The sequence below is a fragment of the Ammospiza nelsoni genome, chromosome 2 (genome assembly GCF_027579445.1).
Source record: "Ammospiza nelsoni isolate bAmmNel1 chromosome 2, bAmmNel1.pri, whole genome shotgun sequence".
Classification (NCBI taxonomy): domain Eukaryota; kingdom Metazoa; phylum Chordata; class Aves; order Passeriformes; family Passerellidae; genus Ammospiza; species Ammospiza nelsoni.
In genome coordinates, this window is record NC_080634.1 from 24,899,233 (window position 1) to 24,918,186 (window position 18,954).

Here is an 18,954-nt window from a genome sequence, read left to right on the forward strand (position 1 = left end):
CAAGCAGGATACAAAAAGCAGATGCTAAGGACTGGTTTTGAGATTGGATTTTGGTTCATGTGCCCTATTTTTAGTTTTAATTAGGAATACATTTCATGGGGTTTGCATGATGCAGTCTGCAGTGTGCAGTCTGTGGATTTGAAAACTGCTTAGCGTTGAGGAGCCAAGGAGAAAGAAGGAAAATCAAGCTCACATTGCTTACATTTTCAGAGGGACTGTGTGACAGTACCACAACGAGTACTGAAACAACAGCAAATGAGAACTGATCAAAGGAACAATGCACAAAGCATGCTATGACTATGCTTTTGAGACCTACTTACTTCTAATAATAGCACTGCTGCACGTACAGTAGCTTATGTCTTGAAGGGGAAGAAATGCTGATTGTGTCAACAACTAAAAGCATAAGAATAACATATCCCATTCAAAACAGAACACAAGTATTTCTGGATGACACACAAGTTTTCTAACATCATTTTCAATACCAGTGATACTGACTCCAAGTAATGCCTACTCAGGCAGGACACACTGGTCAGACAAATGTTTACCTCAGGTTACAACCACCCAGGATCACAAGGCTACAGAAAGAGAAAGCCCTGTCCCATGCCAGTGATTCCTTATGTGGCACACTGTAAGTAAGCACATGCTGACCTAACCATTTTAGTCACTGTTTCTTATGATACACTGGGAGGGGAACAGAAATGCAGAACACTTAAATACAACAATATTGAAAAACTGACCCAAGACTTAAGAAAAGTAGAGACAGAAAATGAAATAAAAACGTCTTAATAATTCTAGCTTAATTCTAGAAAGTGCCTGTGTAATCTAGCCTTCTTCTGCACATCTGTTTTGTATCTCATATACCTAGGGTCCCATTCACTTGTTTTGCTGACAAAAGTAAAGGTCCCTAACTCAAAACATTCAAGAGTTTTTAGATATTCACTCCACAGTCTCCCTCAAAAGTCTCTGCTGAGCCTGTCTTAGGACACATTGAGTGACCAAAGAATGCATTTCCAAAGTCAAACTGATCTGCCAGTAGTCTTGTACAGCACAACAGCAAAAAAAAAAAAAAAAAAAAAAATCTGCTTCATACAGCAACATTCAAATTATTAATATAATTCCAATTGCAGATTATTCTGGGAATTATCATGCACGGCATCTTGTTACATCTAATAACTGCTGTAAAACCTGCTAGGAACAGGCTAAAAAGACAAATAACTCACAGGCAACTCTTTTGCCCAAGGAAACTCTTTTAATATGACCCTGTTTACTCAGTGAAAGCTTCTGTGAAGAAACTGAATTTTGAGGATCCTTTGCCTGAGTAAGGTACCTTTCACTATGTTCCTTTGGGCTATTCTGAATATGTAACACCACTTGAATATCTATGTTATCTTTCAGCCAACATTCTTAAAATGTTTTCCAAACAGCTGACATGTCATAAATGCCTTTTCCTCCTTTTGTAGAGCAGTACAAAAATTTGCCTCCTCCTAAGACCAACACAATTAAAATGTTGCCATGTAGACTGCAACATCTCCTACTAAAGAAAACATCATTTTATCATTAGTTGCCTTTTCCTGGTGCAACTGCAGGAGCACTGCAAGAGCCCCAGGCATTATGTTAGTTTAGGCAGAGCAGGAAAATACACAACTTTACACTGATATAAAGACTTACCAAATCTTTACAATCTACCCAAAGCTGCACTGAGGAACAGAAAGAGTAGCCACATGTACAGAATCCATCCCCTTGTGTTCTCTACCTCCTTTGCTGCTCTTTCACCATGCCCAACCCCAGCTTAGAGAAGTACCAGAGCTCCTGAAAAAATATTATGGCATGTATTTTCACAGCGATTTTTTTTTGTGCAGTTAAGACAAAGATGTGTGTTAAAACATGCAGTTCTTCCTCTGTCTGGTTATGTACAACTCTCCAAAAAGAGTTTAAAACAAGTCCATTTACTAGGAGGGAGCAAGAGAGCAAGTGATTAAGGCTCACTGAATACCATACCTAAGAAAATATTCTGTGTTCTTTTCAAAGAGGCTGGAGGAAATTATAAAAGATTACTAATTTGCGAATTCAGAGATTACCCGCACTGCCATTAAACCAGATCTAAATTGCTTAAAATTAACCTTAGCGTTCTCATATTCTTAGTCCTCATATGAGCTCTCAAATGGCATCTTAAAATCTTTTCCAAAGCAAGTCTTTAAATCAAAAATATATTATAAATCTTATCTTCATCCATGATAAACAAACTTCATCTTAACAAACAAAAACAAACTTCATCTTAACAAACAAACTTGTAATTTTTACTGATATTCTCACACTGTACTTTCTGTCCTCATGCATACAGAGCTTAAGAGAAGCTGAAAAAAATTCTCAGAAAAAATCTCCACAGTGAGGAAAAACAACAGAGAATGGGAGCAGTCCTCTAGTACCCTCATTTATCACTTCCAAGAGAGAGTAGATCAGATTGGTGAGGCACTAGGCTTCTGCACAGCTCCCAGAGAGACAGCTGCAACTTTCATGAGGTCCAGGCCTTTCAAGCCCAGCACACATCAGTTACCACATCAATTCTGCCCCAGGAGAATCCACAAATCACAAGAATCCTACTGGTGCCTGCCCTGGCTGAGTAACAAAGCTGAACAGGACTCATTTTCCTCCTCCCTCTCTTCTCTCCCAAGATACCTAGAGAAGCCAGCAGCTGACACCATAGAGAAGCTGGCCTTGCAAGGTACCACTTTGCTTCTATGCAGCCATCAGAAAATCAGATCCCTTCAAACTGCACACAAACATGCAGTTCTCCTCTTCTGCCCACATGAGTAGAGAAACCTCATTTCTAGCAAACATCTACTTCAAAACTCCAAGCACAAGATTCCAAGATCTCCCTTCTCACCTCTCTTTGCGGCTCCCAAGCTTGCGAGATGTGTACAGATTGCCATAGTCCACTATGGTGAGGTGCCGGGAGAACACCGTGACTTTGCTGCCCACATAGAGATCCTCAAGGTGCAAGCTCTCGTACTTGGTGCGCCTCAGGAACGTGCGACGGTTCTTCACATCATGCTGCAGCAAAAACAAGATTAAAATCTTCCTAAGCAAGAGATTTAGTTGTGGGCAAACAACTTAATCTTTACTCTACTGTCAGAAATTTCCTTAGTACTATGGGATTGAATCTGATCACTTAATCAATTTAATTCCAAGTCCTTTGAACTTACAAGTGTACCAAGAAAGCTTAGAAGACTAAACAACAATTACAAATTTATTGCATTTAAATAGTCTCAGGCTAAGAGCTCTCTTTGAAATTTTTTTGGTTTGTAATTTGCTTGTTCTAATTCAGGCTGTGATAAAAGGTTCAGGTGCCTGGCGAATGCCTCTGTCCAGCCTCACTGAGAGTTCCCCCAGCACATCCATACTGTTTCACAGCCCAGTGGCTCGCACCAGAATGAGCAGGATACACACACTGGCAGACCTCCTCTTCAGGGCATCATTCCAGTGATATTATGCTCGATTTGACTGCGTAAGACTCGGTATTAGGGATGGAGAGATGATTGCAACACTTGGCTGAGATGTTCTTACTGCCTAGAGCTGCAAGCTCAAAAGCCTGTCAGGATAATTCAGCTTTATGTATTATCACTCCAAGCAAGAAGCCAGACATTATTGTGTACTTTTCTGGGTGGGCTGGCAAAGCACAGAAGTCAACCTGCTGAACAGTTTCTTCACTGCAAGTAGATATTACAGATGCCTTCCAATTCCTGGGGAAGTGGAAGCCTGTCAAAGGAAGAGCTTTGTCCTCCTCAGGCCAAACTTCCCCTTGTGTCTCAACCTGCAGCTGCTGTCCTCCACTGCAATGGAGCATCCACTAGAATAGCATTAAAAGAAGGAACATCATTCCCACAAATTTGGGAGGGGAAAAAATTTTAAAAGTAAAACTTCATGTTCTGAAAATTGTGAATACAGTCCTGTTAGAAGGCTAGAAGAATTGTAATTCTTTTCAGGATAGCCAAAATTTTGCAGATTAAAGAATTGCAAATTATTTTGATACTGGCTTCTGCTGAGGCATGATTGTAAGGAAGAATCCTTTCCTCCTGATATGTCCTTAGCCCGTCATACATGCCCCTACTATGTGTTTACTATTCAAGTGCAGTAGGGAATGAAATGAGAACATGGTAAAAAAAAAAAATCAAAGAAACCAACTTGAATTTGGCTACTTGTTTCACCAGGACTTTGCCAAGAAGCCTATTAGCCTGTCTCAACCATAAGCAAATTTGTTAATATCTTCACCAAAAATCTGAGTATTTCCTTGGTTATTTCACTAATGGTTGCTAGAAAGGCACCCCGAGGTGCTTTTCTCTTCTCAAAAAGAAAAGGGGATCTAGCTGTGTTAAAGGATTCCTCTTTAGAGTGGACTTTTGAATAATGTTTAAAAGATCTTTCTATAAACTAAATTATTCCACTCCTGCCCATGTACATGTAGAAGTAAATTACCCAAAACAAAACAGTTCTCTGATAAGAATCTGTCCTTTTGAAAGATTTCTTCTCTCTTTTCAAGAAATCTTTTTTAGGAAGAAACATTATTAAGGCTTTAAGAATTCCCCACGAGAGTTGTTATCTATGGAAGACTTGGAGAATGGGGCCTCTCTGTCAAGAGATGCAGTTTGACTGAGAGAACTGCTTGCTGTCCTTTGACAAAAATCTATGCTGTCTTCTTACAGCTGCAAAGCAAGCTAGAAACTTCTCTCATTATTCACAATGGCATTCTACTTCACAAACAAGACAGGAAGGACAGAAAGAAAAGTTAAGCTCAGGACTTCATACGACACAAGCCTTCAAGAGCGCTGCTCCACCTGCAGAAGAGGTGTGTGACAAGGGAGAGCTGTTGTCAGGGATGGAGAGGAAGGTGATGAAACATCCTCCTCATATGTGGGGGAAAGCTGGTTAATTACCATCACCTCCTTTCTCTCAGGTATGTTAGAGGTAAGAGCAGGTTGTCATCTCCACAGGAAAGAACTAGAAGATGCAGAAGAATAAGGCAGTAAAAATGAAAAAAAAAAAATCAACAAGTTCTGCAGAAATAAAAAATAAACAATCCAGAACATAATTCTAAAAGTAATATTTGTCCACAAACTCATCCCCAAAAGTGATTTTGAGATATTCTTTCTCTAAGGGTGTTCACATACATTTTTGTTCTTCTAATTCCTGTGCTGTTGACACGCAGTCTATGGCTGCGTACACACCACACTACTTTAACCTAAGAGCACACCAACAAAATGCAAAAGTCTGCCAAAACACAGGTACTGCATTAAGAAGCCCAAGAACATCTTGGAAGCTCTTGGTTTCGAGACGTGTAGGTAAAATGAACAATAATTTTGCCAGCCTACACATGGTTTTGTAGGAAGATTATTACAGTTCCTAACTGATCAGCTAAACTGTCTCTGGGAAATAAAAATTAGAAATCTTACATTTTGAAAACTGCACATACAGACATCATACAACAAACTAACTCATTATCAGTGCAAAGTGCATCTTCTCACACAACTGGGTATTATTGCTTCAGTGAGGAGCAGTTTGGGTAAAAAGTCAATTCCTCTAGATTTCTTATTCCGCAGTTGACTTTTATAGCAGGAAAGTTAAAATTTGATAATGAAATTACTAAGTGTGAATATCCAAATCCAGGCTATTCTTAGACTCTTCACTAAGAATTGGAACGGACTAATCCATGCCACTTAAATCATTCCTAAAAGAAAGCGCAAAGCATTGGCTGGCACGAGGATTATCTTTACAGTACATATTTTATTTTTATATACATGCCTGCTACTGCAAAATGCTGGTTTTCACTGCTCTCAATAAGCAATGGGATTGGTTGTATGAACAAGTCAGAAAGGTCTGTGCAAGCACCACTGATGAAAAAATTTGGATCTCACTGTCTGAAATGTCCTACCTCTCATTAAACCAAATTTACCATTTCCTCTACCTTGCTTACACTTTACTATTCAGACACTTCTGGAATTCCTGCTGAAGCTTAGTCTCCTGTTTGGAATTAGTGTCAGCTTACTCTTCTCAAGCAGTAGGCTAGAGCTGCTGAGTTTCAATTCTGAAACCCAAGTAGAGATTGAATGAAAACAGATTTGTGAAAATAATCTCTCCACACCAAAGAGAGCTTTAAGAAAGAAAAAAAAAATCATAAATGTGAAAGCTATTCCACACGCTTTACTTGCTTTTCTTTTCATTTTAGAAACTGAGCAAGATATATTTTAAATTCAATTTTCTTACCTGGAAAATTATTAGGTATAGGCAGTGACTTGCCATTTTATGAACTATTTAATTGGATATTACATTTATGACAACAGATTTTTTTTCTTACATCCTTACCATTTCAATTGATGAGTCTTTTGGATAATATAGAAGTTCATAACGCCGAAAGAGTGAAGCATTTGGGTCATACCATTCAGCAATGAAAGCATATCTCTCATCTTGACTCTGGAAAAAAAAAAAGGGGCAAAACTACCTATTACAGAAAGCATACATAGTCTATATGTAAAAATACACAAATAAAAAACTTCATTCATTTCTTAGCAGAAATGTAAAAAAAAAAAATAATAATTTCTAAATGGACTTGCACACTCTGCATATTATCTCCTGTCTACCACAGCTGGTGACATATTTTCATTTGTTAGCTATCATCTTTTAAATAGGATGAAACTTGGATCATGGCAGTTTTCCAGACAATCTCATAACGTACCCAGATTTCACCAGTCATGGAGCATGGACTACGGCTGAAGTTGTTGTCAGACTTCCCAACTTAGTCAAAGTATTTGATTTACTTTCTTTCCTTAAAAAAGATGTGTTCACCTACAATTATATTACAGACTCTTAACACATCTTCTATACATCCTACAAGGAAACACTTTCCTCTTCCTTAACAGTCATACCTAAATTTCTCTTAATGATGAGATAAAAATATTCAAGTTAAGGACAGCATTAGTTTGATTCACTACTTAACTTCCTGAAATTTACATAAAGCATAAATAGCCCAACCTCATTTACAACTCATTTTCTGCCCCTAAGGAGTGCAGATGAGGAAAATGGATTGCAGTAATTCCAGAAGTGTAACTACATGAGTAGCTTCTCTCCATGCCTCATCCTCAGAGGACAACAGCCCCCAGCAAAGCAAGAACAAAGGCAAGGCACAGCACATGGATGTGCAATTCTCATTCCTCTCAGTGGCACATGTTTGTTAGTTATTGATGCAGTATCAGTTATTTGATATCTAGAATAGTTAGATGGAGCTCTAAATTTTTAACTCCCACATCTCCTCTAAATCTGACTGCTACTTGTAAGGGCAAGCATGGTCTCATCACAGACTTCCACACTTTACACATATCTGTACTCTTCTTATACACTTTGAATATTGGGGAACCCTGGGAGTTTAACTTTAAAGCCATGTGGGCCTCTTCAATACTTCAGATTTTAGAGAAGGGTTGCATTTCAGTTTTTACAAAGACCACTTAATAAGCAAAAAGAGAGTTCCTGTAAGCTTCCATGACTATTCTTAAACACCAGCAGGAAAAGAATGATAATTTTCCAGCATCTTCAGCTTACCACTGACTTAGGACTAAATGCTTTCGCAGGCCAAAGTCCTAAGACAAGCAGTAGCAGGAAAGAATGAGATAATGAAGAACAAATTCAGAATGTTACAATGTGATGAATACTAGTACCTCTTAGCATCATGGCAAATGCACCACCTTCCTGTCAGCTCTTATGGTACTCCCTACACTGCAAACAAAGTATGACAGTACTGCAGAAACACTTATGCCATGAGGGCAGCACAGTGCCCTGTGAAGGATGCAAAGTTTCCACTTCTCTCTGTAGAAGGCTGTGCAGCACTGGAAACCATATTAGCATCAGGTACTCCAACTTCTGTATTATCTGTACAGCACACACTGCAGCCTTTGACAAGGGTTAAGCTCATCTTTTACATGCAGCATCCAGCATGAAAACTCCCTAGTGACTTAGCCTGGTTTGCGGCCCTTGCTTGAGCTGGATGTGTTTGCGTCATTACTGCCACTGCCATCATTCTGGAGAAATGCAAATCAGAACAAACTCTGTCTTACAGCAGAACTCGCTCCTGATTTTTCTATATAGGCAATAAGGAGTAATTCGGGTTGGCAGACTGATTTCAACTTCAATCTCACACTCATACTACTGGACAACAAGATATTTGATCATTTGATTTGGCTGACCATCACCTTGTCAAGAATGGATTTTATAGAGAAGCAGTTCTCAGCCAAAGAGCTTGTCTAAAGAGAAACAGTCCACTTCCATAGAACCATGGAATAGTCTTGTCGTAGTTGAGATGGAGACAATACAAAGCAACACACTCCATTTTCAGAAGGCTTCAAACCTGTTTTTATTATAGTATAATGCATACTTTGTATACATTCTTACAAAACTCATAAGTTTACACTTTACTCATTGTCACGAAAGACAAACTAAGTGCTTATTGGAATCGGCAGTTTGGCAGTTGCAGGTTTCTCTTAATTTATCCTTTTTTCTTTCTTGGTTTCTATGTCAATGACCTTGGCAGAAAATCCTTTCAGGAGTAGACATGTATCCTCTTATTAAACTTCTCTCTGGCTCACAGAAGTCGCTGTAAAACCTCTTCCACATGGTCTGACTTGGAGGGAAGCTTAAAAATCACCCAGTTGCAACCCCCCTGCCGCAGCAGGGGCACCTTTAACTACACCAGATTGTTCAAAGCCCCATCCAACGCTGAACACTTCCAGAGATGGGGCATTTCTCAAGTACTACCTCCAGAAAATGACTACTGAATGGATGAAATAAAATAGATGCACCATTTTAATCAGTGCCTCTTCATAACATGAAGACATATAATTGCATTACTACATGCTACTTTTTCATGCTATAGCATTGCTTTCAACTATATTTTCCGGATAGCAGTTGCCACAGAAGCTACTGATTTTCATTTAAGTAAAACTTCCAACATTTGTAAATTACTTGTCTCAGGGAAGTAATGTATTTATGTGAACAATCAAAGAAAGCACCATTAGATTTTTTAACTTAGTCACCAGTATCAATCATGAGCACCTTCATGGTTATGGTGAGAAACTGCATTGTGTGCCTTGTGTGGTGACAAATGGCCTCTTTTTTTTTTTGTTTTTTTCTTTTAACACAACCCTGGATTTAAGAATCTGATTTTCATTAAGAATCTGAAATCTATTTTATAAGATTTTATTCAATGTCTGAGCTATTCATATTTCTTATTCAGCAAGCCCTGCTGGCCACTGAATAGCAGAAATCACCATTCTGTATTATCTTCTTTTGGCATTGTAAGCAAAAGCAAGGTAATAAATGCTATTTAGACTCAAGAAAAACTGCAGAGCTAATCCCCAAACATCCAGAAAATGCTATCAGTAAGCAGGATATCTTGAATCCATAACTGTTATGCATCCAGAAAATACAGAGACCTAGTATTTTTCTAAAATGACCAAAACAAAGCCTCTAAAGCTTCTCCTAAGCCATAACTAGAATTTTCTCTGCTGTATGGACATAGAATTATTACAATAAAACAGTATCAGAAAAAAGTTCAAAGCTTATGGGAGATATTCCTACTGGAAACATTATATTTGTGAACGTGTCAATTGTTTTAGAGGCAGACACTTTACAGCGTCTGCCTCTGAAGAAATTCAACACTGAAAGCAAATTGAAGACCCTGCCAATTAAGTACCTAAAATACAGGTACCTAAAATCAGGTAGGAATCTGATCTTACTATTGCAAATTTGTGCAAGTAGTCTTAAAACAGATAAAAGACAATATGGAATACAGTCATGATATTGTGCACTTATTTTGGGAAGCCCTTGCCAGGCATTGCTGTCAAAGTGCCACTCCAAGTCATCAAAAATGCCAAACAATTTCAAAATGTAAGTTTGTAAAAGTGAGTACATAGTAGGTTTTTAAATGAGAACGGAAACTTTTATTTACTTATTTAATGAAGTAGGATTTTGAAGGCAAAAACCAAACACAAAAAACTGTCCACTTTCCATCACATACTGTGACAATTGCAAAAAATGTTTAAGCCTTCATAAACCTGAAATTCTAATTTCTGAACACTTATTTTCAATCAGTACACCACTCAATCAACAGAACTGGTATGGCAAACAACCTTCCTACATACCCCTCCACTAGTGTGTCCTGACTGCAAACTGGGAAGGAGTCTCAAGGATTAGGAAGTACTGTGGGAGGCAAGCTAAGTTTCATTGTTAGCTTCTGTCCATCCTCCTAACAAAGGAAACTCAGAGAAAATAACTCTCCAAAGAAGAGTGATAAGAGAAGAGTGGTGACCTGTCAGGGGGTAACATGTTCAATGCACCACACTGCTTCAGACCGAGAATGAGTCCTGAAAGGGGAATATTTCACAGCTCTTGACCAGGGAGCAGTTCATTGCCCCAGGAAATGGGACAGGCATCTTAGCCACCACTGAAATCACACTGAATTCCTTTGAACAGCTCAAGAAATAACAAATCAAGTGAATCTATAAGTACATTATAACTCAGAAAATTCTTGCTTCAAAGAATTAATTTCCATTCATTTCTGTACCATTCCCTCATTAAAATCACACATAGCCTCTGCTCTCATGACTATGTAATTAAACAAGTAATAACTAATGGGGGAGAAATGTATTTTCACAAATGCTCACATTAGTGGAATAACTGCTACCACTAAAAAGCCCAGCAGTGATTATGCACTTTACATTTACATACTGATACTTCCAGAACAGCTATCTTGAGCTCAGGATTTACATCTCCTTTCCACAGTAAACTCTAGAACTAAGATCAGCAATGTCAAGAGTTCACCTACTGTGATGATGGAAAGGTTTTTTTCCTCTTCCTTATGTAAGTTGCCATAGACAACATTTAAATACATTTAAATACATGTGGGTTTTGCTACCTTTTGCTTTTTGTTTATATTGGCATGTGTAAATATACAATAGGATGGCTCTATGGACATGAGAAACATTTACTGAAGTACAGCTGAAATAAAAATCCTAAATTTTGTACTTACTTCTGAAAGTGATGGGGAAAGCAGTTATTCTTAGCCAGCATGGGACTAAGTTCTAGAACCTAAATCCAAGCATCCATGAAAGAACTGTGCTCCCAGAAAACTCTGCAGAGGGAAACTGTGTGTTTGGAACCAAACTGCCAAGGACACTCGAAACCAAGAAGCAGAATTCCTAACAAGCTTTACAGGACACAATATCTTGTCCTGTAAACCTTCTAGACTTCCAAAAGGCTTCTGTCCACAGGAAAACAAAAGGAGATCTTCCAAAGGTTTTCACGAGAAGCAACAGTGGTAAAAGAGCAGCTCAAGGACTAAGGAATTCCCATGGAAAGGTGGAGAAACTTTACCCCTCTGGTTTGTCCTATGAAGAACACAGACCTGGATTTGGTTTTCAAAATGCTTCACTTGACAGCCACACAACTGTACTATTCTGGAGTGACTACTTCTCTCCTCCTCCTCTGATTTTGACTAGAAATTTCATACTAGAGTTTATCTTACAATCGAGAACACAGGGAATCAGGAGCTGATTTTTTTCAGCTCAAGAGAACCTCACATGAAACAGTACCAAAGTATTTCTCAAAATTAGAAAGCCCTGAGGTATCTAGAAAGTGCACCTTTACATGCCATTAGCAATCTGGTTTCTATGAGGTTACACAGGCTGTCAGGAACTTCAGCATGCATGACATTATCTGACACAGGCTCAGGGCCCATTGCTCACACATTACAGCTTCAGGAGTCATGCAGAGTATTGCTACATTTTAAGTGTGCACCTTTGTTGTTTGCTGCTCCTTCTGTTTTTCTCAGTGACTCTGAAATCAGATCAAAGAGAAAAAGAATCAAAGTATTTGAATCATCTCCTAATGAAGCAATAAAAAGACTGCACAAACCTCGGTAAAAGCTGAATCCAATCCATCCTGATATTGTTCTATATTGATATTGTGGTCTATATTTTGTAAAACTCTGCTGTCACAGGGAAAACCTCCAGTAAAGCACAGACCAAGCTGTCTGTTTCTATGAAAATCACTGGGAACAGGATGGACCAGCAGACAGGAACTATTCTCACACCAAACAGAAACAGGGTAACACTCCTCACACACTGGTTAAGACTATCTTTTAACCTAATTAGATTTTTTTTGGTCTGGTGGTCTGAATCTGTGAGAAATACCAAATGCGTATTTCTCCTAATACACCAAAAAAGCTTTCTGGAAAGGCTGCTCTAAAGCTGCCTAAAATTCTTAAAATGAACAATTTTAAGGAAACATTTTTTCACAACCTGTTCCTCCTTCAAACCAGGTTGGTGAACTCTCAAAAATACTTTGGAAGAGCAAGAGTATTTTTATAAAAAAATAAGACGGTTTCAAAGCATAAGAATACTAGTTATTATAAAACATTTCATGTGAAGATATCTTGAAGCTCATTGACTCCAACATCCGGTAGTCTGCTTACGCATGAACATGTACATACCTTATGTTTTTAGGAAGAAAGAAGACTTTTAAAAAATCACAAAAGTATTAGAGCTTGGCAACCAAAAGAAAAGCTGAAATGGCCAGTGAAGAGGTATCTTGATCTTTCCTCTTTATAGCTTCTACAAAAAACCCACCAACTATCACCATTTGTGCTGGGTGCATTCCTTAGACAGATGTTGGCCTTCACAGGGGTGAACTGTGGGACCAGACCAACTGCTTTCACCAAGAACATTATTTTCAGAATTAGGCCCAGAAACTGTTGTTATAAACATAAAATCAACTTCCAAAGTCCAGAAGATATTGCTATAAATGTATGATCAACCTCTACCAGGTATCTAAGTCCTGTTATGAATAATTTGAAACTGTTCCTCTAAGCCCATAAATCTCCAACCACTGCTCTCCCAGAGCAATCCCCACTTCAGATTTAATGCTACCTCCTAGGCTGAAGAGGGCTTCAGGGCAAATGGAAAGCAGACTGACAAACTCCTGCTCTGAGGAGCAAGAGCCAAGAACTTCAGCCAGAGGCAGCCACTGACAGTGTTATACTCCCCCCGCAGGCCAGAGACAGAAGCACCATCACAGCAGCACCTGCTTTGCCCAGAGCCCCAGAAATACTCTGATTGCTTTAAATAGTTGACTTGATGGCCTTCCTGCTCTCCCATTTCAACATCTGGCAAGTCCTGCTTTATTTTCAGCTGAATGCTTTTAGGTGCAGGCCCTGCACAATGCCAAACTTCCCACATGGCACCGAGTGGTAGAAGATTCAGACCACCACACCAAAAAAAATTCTAACTTTAATTAGGTTAAAAGACAGTCTTAACCAGTGTGTTAGGCATGCTACCCTTTGATGGAAGGGTGACAACCCTTTGCAGACATAAAGCTGAAAAATAAAATTCAATAACACTTAAAACAATTGAAATTTCTAAAAAATCTCTTTAAAAAGTCAAGTACTTCTGCGAGCATGAGAAATAATGCGGCCTGGTTCTCTATATTCATGTTTCTCATCCCTGATGGTTGTGACCAGAGCCTCTCTTCAGCTCAGGTGTTTAACAAAGGCCCATACCCGCCTGGATTCTCTGTTGTCTAACTACAGTCGAGCTCACAGTGAAGTCTAACATTCTGCAGGGCAGAAAGTGCTCTGCAGCATTTTAGTGCACCTTAAATACAAAAATGAATTCTCATCAGTGCATACTTATTAAGCTACGTTATTAAAGCCATCTTCTGCCTTCACAGTTTATGTAATACAGGATATTTTCCAGGCAAAACTTAAATCCACAACACTGTGTAGATAGAGCACTCAATTAGCTCTGTCTCTTAAAACTAATTTTCCTCCTCCTCTTCTATTCATGTTTCTGACACACAAGTCGGAATAATTTTTAGAACTCAAATTTTGCAGCCCCCTCACTGCTGTTGCACCTCCCACTACTTTCTCAACAGGCTCTTCTTTAGTAAAAAAGTGAAATCAAAAGATCACTTTTCAAAAGGAAAAACATCTGGCAACTGCAATTTCCATGACAATGTCTTGACTACAGACAATTCTCAACCTAAGCCTTGTACTCAAAGGCGCACTGATGAATTTTATAAGGGTATCTCTTTTTATCCTCTCCTTGTAGAAAGCAAAGCCTACCTAGTGAAAATTTCACTCTACAATTGCATGTCATACTTGAACACTTATTTACAGGATTCATGTTATTTTTTTAATTATTGAAAAGAGTTTCTCTAAAACACATCAAGGATGCCATACTGCTCCTCACTGCTCTGTCCAGACAGGTTTAGCTTTAGAAGACCAGCTACACCTTGTCTTTAGCAGAACATGTGGCCATTTATTGCACATTTATAAAGCTGCAGATGATAGGATCACATATTATTGCACTCGTAATTACATGATGACAGGTAATTCCTCTCAGAGCAATCAGTAGCGCTCAACACGCCTGCCTCCACTAACTCCAGCAGAGCCTGACAGTGACTTCAGCAAAAGCAGAGCTGTTCCCTGACTCAGAGCACGATTTGCAACGCAGGTCATCCCACATAATCACATCTGAGCACAAAGTTTAGGCGCTTTGCACTTAATCAGCCAGTAATGGCAGAACTGATTCTGCCGCGGTCAGCCGCTGAATGCTCTGTGTCCACCTTCCCACGGCGAGATTAATGCCGCCACTTGATGCCAGGAAGTGAAACACTGAGCTACCTGCGCACACCCCGTTACAAGATCCATTCAATATGGAAAAACATTTCTGAAAGGCTCAAAATCTGGCCTAACATTAAAGCTGATGTCAATACTCAAAGGTAGTTTCCTTTTACAGAAAACCATTCCTCTGCCAAACCTTTAGCTTTCAATTTCCAGTATTTCGAGAACTAAAGCTTTCCAAAGGAACACTGGGGTTTTTTGGGGTTTTTTGTTGTTGGTTTTTTGTTTGTTTGTTTATTTTGTGGTTTTTTGTTTGTTTTTTTGGGGGTTTTTTGTTTTTTGGTTTTTTTTTTTTTGTGTGTGTTTTATTAGGATTCTGAAGCACCTTTCAGATTTACTCCCCACACATTCTTATTCAGGTACTCCATTAAATTTTCAACCTCTTGTAGAATCAATCTGGAAATCTTTACACAGAACGGTTAAAACTGGAGAAAGCTACAAGCAGCTGGGAACTAGAGCTTTGAAAAGAAACACCTACAAATCCTAAACTAAAGCTGTTAACAGCACTTCAAAGCATTATAATGCCTACAGCATCTTCAGATTATCTCAGCTCATAATAATCTTCTGAAAAGCTTTTCTAACAAGAACTAGTTGGTTGCCTTGGAATCACAGCTAAGGGAGAGCAGGTCCTTCAGCCAGCCAATATCACGAGCAATTAGCACCCAGGAGTCTGTGGGAATGCTCTGAAGACCACACACACTGCATCCACCTGGAACAGTCAGAGCTTGCCACGGTCTAGTAGCAATTTATGGTCCTATGAAGCTGATAACTGTGCTGACACGTTTCTCATTCACTACTGTGGGCAGTAACAGCTAGTGTGTTGTCTGCACTACTGCTTAACCAATGCTGGCTTTACTTTTTCTCAGATGGCATAAAATTCTAAGGTAGTTGGACTAAATCCAGATTTCAGCCCACAGATGTCACGGTCATAATTTATTCTGAAGTCAGACTAATGACAAATTACATGCAAACAGAAGTTCTCATGATAAAAGCTGTTCAGCAATTTCCCACTAGTAAAGTAAGAAATCAAAATCTTCTGTGGGTGACTGTAATCATATTCCCAAATTCTGCCAATCCTAACAGACTTTTTTTACAAGTTCACTTGATGAATATTTGTTCCACAATTTACAGATTCTTTCTCTCCCAAAGCATAGGACTTTTGTTATCAGATTTGCACAACTGAACTATGTTATTCCCCTGAGATGCAAACATCTCTGCTGGATGAAGACAGTGACTGAGATTCCAATCCCATACATAGTTCCACCTACTCAGCTGACCCCTGCATTAGTGCATTTGATGTTCAAGACCTTTTGAAAAAGGAGGCTATTTTCCCCACTTTTGTAAAATGGGAATAATCATCACCATCACTCCTTTCATGGAAACATAACAAGATTTAATAGCTAAAATATTTGTACTATTTAGGCATCATAAATCCCCATTCATTTTGACAAAGCAGAGCAGAGGCAGGTGAGTCAGTTCATCCTGATTTCCTCCTTCCACAGACCCTTCACTGGAGCACAGGAACCAGGCCCCTGTGGAAGAAGTCAGAAAGGGAAAATGCTGCCCAGCCCACTGCCTCTGCAGCTGCCTCCAGGAAACACTGCTAGTCCAGAATGTCAGCAGCTGCAAGGATTGGATCCAGACCACAGTTCTTCTGCTCCATCCCAGTGATTTGGGAGTCTTCTGACTTAAAAGATCTCAGTTCAAAGAGCGTACTGTAAAAGAGACCACGGGACAGGGCGAGGACAGCATTGCTCCTATGTAACTAGAAAACATACAGCATAATACAGTCCCTATAGTGGGAGAAAGAAAACAAGGAAAGGCTAAAAATAGCCGGAGTATTAAATTTAGTGAGGAATAACACTTAAATGGGCAAGAACAGGTACACAGGCTCAAGCATGCCTACCCACCTCTCTCCACTTCCCATATGTAGCCCTCTCTTATATGTAGCTCTCCTTCCAAGTGTGTTGGAGTATTCTCAGGAAAAGTGCGATTTTTAAAAAAAGATAATTAAGGTAGTTACAATCATTGGACGATCCCATGCAAACAAAGATCATGCAACAGGCTCTCAGAAACTCATCTCGGGAGAGCACTTCTTTCCAAAGACGTGAGCACCCTCTGGTGCCCAAGAACAGGTTGAGCACCTTATTTAAACCTCAAGAATTCACTTCTGAAATGATCAGTTAGAAGCCATTGCTATCTCTTCCTAGCACACCTAGAGCTTAAAAACTAGTAACCTCATAAGAGGAGGTAGAAATGACTACATGATAAAGCACAGATCCCAACAGCCAGGGTGATGAAGTCCTTTCACACAGGAAAATGGAGACACATGGGCAGGTGGCCTTCCTCAATGCCTGGCCTTCCTCAAGGCCCACCCTCCTAATGCCAATCCCACACCCTCCCAAAATTCTCAATACCACAGTTCTTAAATGAGTATCAGAGCTGCCCACTCCAGGACAACTCATAAAGGCACCTCACAGAATTTATCTCATAACTCTAAGGCACAGAATGTGAGAAAAAAAAGCCAAACTTCTACCTCAGATGTGCTCATCTGATCTGAGATACGCTCATTATAGATGAAAATACTTGCTAAGCTGTCATTCTTAGTATTAAACTGTGACAGCATGCTCCAAAGCCCTGCCATACATAATTTACTCCCCTTATGCTGTTTTTTCTTTCCATATTCATGACTGGGAGAGAATATGGGGTTCCACCCACACAACACCACTGAGTGACCTGTTGCTCAGGCACTAGAGCCTCTGGTTTTCATCTGGATAAGGACACAAGGGAACACAAAATAGTTTGGATGCATTAGGGAAAGCACAGTGCTCACTGTCAGGAAATAGTACTTTTATTATAGTTAAAAGTCAGTGCTTATGGAAAAGCCCTCTTCAGACTTAGAGCAATAGGTAATAACTGGTTGTAGTTATTACCTACAACCATTGTTTTTCACCAGCCACTTCATGACTAACAGAGTATCCCACCCAGATATACTAGATCACCATAGGATTCTAGAAACTGACACTAAAATGGGCAACTGAACAGCCAAAACCACTTTTTGGAGGGTCACTACTCCTTTGGCTCAAAGGAAACAGACACTATCAAACTTAAAAGGCTCAGTTATTAGTGCTTAGCCTCTGGCCACCAAGGCATTCAGGGTCTGGAGAATAGGACACGCGAGGAGGCTGGGAGAACTGAGCCCACTCAGATTAGAGAAGGCTGAGCGTGACCTTAACTGCTGTCTGCAACTGCCTAAGTGAAATACACCAAAAAGATGGATCCAGCCGTTTCCTGAAGGTGCACAGTGAGAGCAAGAGAAAAGCAAAGGACACACAGGGAAAGATAGAATATTCCAGTCATACACTAGAAAAACAAAGAATTACCAAGTGAGTGGTCAAGCACTGGCACTGGATGCCCAGATGTGTGCAATCTCCATCTTGGGAGATGTTCAGGACTTGCCAGGACACAGCCTGGAACAGCCTGGTCTGGTTAGACCTGTTATGAGCAGGTCTGAGGTCCCTTCCATCCTAAATGATGACTCTATGGTTGTAATTATAGCTTGGTGTCTCTCTGCCCAAAGGTAATGCTCATCCTTCCAAGCTGCTCCTGATCTAACACAGACTAACTGGGTTCCTGTATTAAGAACAATTTAGATGTACTTTCAAAAAGTGCTGAGCTCTGATGGTTAACTGTAAATTTTACCCACATCTGCCTGGAACATATCTATAAATAACTACTGCCTCTGTCACAAAATTCTACTATTTTTTACTGCTAACTGCAAGTTTGTACTTTTCTTTATTCCTGGTACTGGTTCACTGAGTAATTCCTGAACTTCTTGAGTTTCTAGCAATATATATATTTTTAAAAAACCCAACATACCATTAGGACTGACATGTCAGTTATTAAGATCTGTACCCACAACCCAAAGGATCTGGACAGACAACTCTGGGTGACAAAGGGAGATCAGTATCAAAGTTATCATAAGACAATGTTAGGTAACTTTGACTATCACAATGTCACCTGTTTGAGCCACCCCATCAGAAGAGCCATCAATTAATCTAAAATTACATTTGGAGAGGTGGTAATTTCTGCAAGCCAAAACCAAGACTTGCCTACAGTAGGAGGTAATTTATCCCATGGATTCTAAACCTCTCAACTTTGTATTTGTAGGGTGGTATTTTATAAAGCACATAATGTCATAAAGATGTCAACATCAAACCCAAAGTGAGCTCTTG

The 18,954-nt window shown here is 39.5% G+C and overlaps 1 protein-coding gene across 1 annotated transcript in view; it reads right to left on the reverse strand.

Moving 5' to 3' along the window:
* The window catches only part of NME7 (NME/NM23 family member 7), an 88,741-nt gene that overhangs the window by 65,129 nt on the left and 4,658 nt on the right, over positions 1-18,954 (reverse strand). Inside the window, exons 2-3 of the mRNA XM_059466649.1 lie at positions 6,358-6,465; positions 2,885-3,051 (exon numbers count right to left, since the gene is read on the reverse strand). Coding sequence (XP_059322632.1) covers positions 2,885-3,051; positions 6,358-6,465 — 275 coding nt within the window. The remainder of the gene's footprint in view (positions 1-2,884; positions 3,052-6,357; positions 6,466-18,954) is intronic.